This window comes from Neophocaena asiaeorientalis, unplaced genomic scaffold, assembly GCF_003031525.2.
Source record: "Neophocaena asiaeorientalis asiaeorientalis breed wild unplaced genomic scaffold, Neophocaena_asiaeorientalis_V1.1 scaffold443, whole genome shotgun sequence".
NCBI classification, from domain to species: Eukaryota; Metazoa; Chordata; class Mammalia; order Artiodactyla; family Phocoenidae; genus Neophocaena; species Neophocaena asiaeorientalis.
This window is the reverse complement of record NW_020171808.1, coordinates 2393470-2396586: the sequence shown is the minus strand read 5'-3', so window position 1 is coordinate 2396586 and position 3117 is coordinate 2393470. Positions and strand designations below refer to the sequence as shown.

General features: G+C 41.5%; 1 protein-coding gene across 1 annotated transcript in view; it reads right to left on the bottom strand.

Annotated features, from left to right (window-relative positions):
• The window catches only part of MICU2 (mitochondrial calcium uptake 2), a 62286-nt gene extending 61041 nt beyond the window's left edge, over positions 1-1245 (bottom strand). Inside the window, exon 1 of the mRNA XM_024752318.1 lies at positions 1105-1245. Coding sequence (XP_024608086.1) covers positions 1105-1228 — 124 coding nt within the window. The 5' untranslated portion in view covers positions 1229-1245. The remainder of the gene's footprint in view (positions 1-1104) is intronic.
• Positions 1246-3117: the final 1872 nt, after the last annotated feature.

The following is a 3117-nucleotide window of genomic DNA, read 5'->3' as shown; positions in this document are numbered from 1 at the left end:
TTCATCTTTTTTTTTTTTTTTTTTTTTTTGGTATTCCAAGCATTGTTCCTTATAATATTTCAACTTTTTGCATTGATTAAAATACAGTCTGAGACAGTGTAAAACTGTGTTCAACAAGTTCCAGAAATACATATAGTATCCATACATATGAAAAGACCCACCTCAATAAAACAAAATAATATTTAATATTTCAAACATTCAGAAGTACATGAATGCATTAGAAAAGGTCTTTAAAAGCTACATAATAAACCAGTAGTTAACTCAGGAGAGGGATCTAGGTTTGAGTAAGGTCAAAGGTGAATTTTTAATTTCTGTTGATTATTTTTTTCAAAGATCAAATATATACATATATATATTTTTAGACAGTAAACATGGTCTATTTTTGCTTCTTTCCAATAGAATACATTTGATCACATTTTTTTTTATACAGCAGGTTCTTATCAGTCATCCATTTTATCCACATCAGTGTATACATGTCAATCCCAATCACCCAGTTCATCCCACCACCCCACCCCCTGTGTGACCCTCCTAATTGCTCTAACCTAGTTTCTTTTTTTTGCCCAATTTAAAACATCAACACCACCAAAACATAACATCTTGGATGAATTAGTTACCCTATTAAGAACTTATTTAGTGACATTTAAAAACTTACCTATTATTTTCCTCTCTTTAGGATACTTTTTTTTTTTTTTGCGGTACACGGGCCTCTCACTGCTGTAGCCTCTCCCGTTGCGGAGCACAGGCTCCGGACGCGCAGGCTCAGCATCCATGGCTCACGGGCCCAGCCGCTCTGCGGCATGTGGGATCTTCCCGGACCAGGGCACGAACCCGTGTCCCCTGCATCGGCAGGCGGACTCTCAACCACTGCGCCACCAGGGAAGCCCTTTTCCTCTTTTTAGAAAAACCCACATACAAAGCAACTATTTCTTAGATAAATAAAGTTTAGTCTCACAAGGGTTGAAAGTCTAAATAATTAAGTAAACACATGGTACAAAGAACGATGATAATTAAAATGAAGAAAAGCTGTTACCAATTCTATAAAACAGAGGTTTTTCAGCCCTAATATTTGATTTTTTTAACTTAAAAAATAAAAACACAACTTACGTTCGATTTGGTCAAACATTACTGAGAAGAGGAAGTCCTGTGGTGTCATGTAATACTCTCCCCCGTGTTCCAGTGAGGAAAACTGCATGAAGCGCTGTTTACGAGGAGACGGTTTCCCTTTCATCCCTCCAGAGTCCACACTTTTCTAAAAGAAAAAGAAATTGCAATTTCAGATTTTTTTCAGTATCATTCCCCAACTTAGCTACTTCTACAATGATCTTTAAAGAGTAATTTTAGTGTTTAGGTATAACAACCTCCAAATTTTGAAGTCATTTACTTAACAGATAGTTACTGAGTGCACAGGCACTGAAAACAGAGCAGTGATGAGGCTAACCTGAGGAACCTGCATTCCCAAACAGGAGAATGACAGTTAATGAATAAATGTATAAAATAATATAAGACACTAAGAAGTGCCATGAAGAGATATAAAGCAGGATAAGAAAGTGATTAGTAACATTTTGGGGCTTCCCTGGTGGCGCAGTGGTTAAGAATCCGCCTGCCAATGCAGGGGACACGGGTTCGAGTCCTGGTCCGGGAAGATCCCACATGCCGCGGAGCAATTAAGCCCGTGCGCCACACCTACTGACCCTGCACTCTAGAGCCCTGGAGCCACAACTACGGAGCCCGTGTGCCCCAACTACTGAAGCCCGCACGCCTAAAGCCCGTGCTCCACAACAAGAGAAGCCACTGCAATGAGAAACCCGCACACTGCAATGAAGAGTAGCCTCCACTCGCCGCAACTAGAGAAAGCCCGCGCACAGCAACGAAGACCCAACGGAGGCAAAAATAAATAAATAAAATAAATTTTTAAAAAAAGTAATATTTCAATGGGATGGACAAGTAGAGCCTTTCTGAACAGGTGACATTCAATGAGACTAAATGAGGCAGGCCTTGTGGGCTTGGGATCTGGAGGGAGAGCATTCCAAGGAGGAGGTAAAGAAAGAATACAGACCATGGGATGGGAACAAGCGTGGTGTGCTCAAGGGTGGTATGGCGGAAGAGAAGCTCAGGGAGACAGGACGGCAGCAGATCACGTAAAGATGAAGTACATCCATTCTGATCAGTGGCCCTGATTTTAGGAATATATTGACATCATGGGTGCACAGTGCTAAGAGAAGAAGAATGGCTAAGATATTGTTACTGTCAGAGTCTGTACCTTAGACAATGGGACCTGGGCCTTGACCCAAATGCTGATAGAGACGATACTGAAATATTTATTGCTAACCTTTCACGGAGCACTTACTATGTGCTAGGCACTGTACTAGTTAAGTGCCCTCCGTGGACTATTTAGTTAATCCTCACAGTAACTGAACAGTAGATACTACCGTAGATATGAAAACTGTAAAGTACTGAACAGTAGACACTACCGTAGATATGAAAACTGTAAAGTACCGAACAGTAGACACTACCGTAGATATGAAAACCGTAAAGTACCGAACAGTAGACACTACCGTAGATATGAAAACCGTAAAGTACCGAACAGTAGACACTACCGTAGATATGAAAACCGTAAAGTACCGAACAGTAGATACTACCGTAGATATGAAAACTGTAAAGTAAATGCAGAGCCAGGATAAAAAACCAGGTGTGTCTGACTCAAAAGTGTTTCAATCTCTTAACTACCAAACTATCCTCCTACCCATGGCTAGGCACTGTGCCCTAGGCAGCCTGGAAGAAGACGACATACCAGTCAGCACACGTGCCAAGGTCAAAATAGGAACCTTGACTCAGAACGTGTCATCTGTGAAATCCAAGAGCACACTGGCACTCGGGACCGCTTTCCTGAAGGTAACAAGCTAAATCAGACCACGACATCCTTCCTGGACACATCGCTTCCTTACCATGCTGACACACAAGTCATGTTCAGTAAGTGCTGAGTGGAGCTGAAATGGGGAAAAACGGCAATTCCGGTTGCTTAAACCTCCAAATTCAAAGCCGTCAACAGCTCCTTTTAGCTGATCTCAGTCCTCTAACCAGTATTAATTCTCTCTCCCCAGTTTGACAACTGGCTTC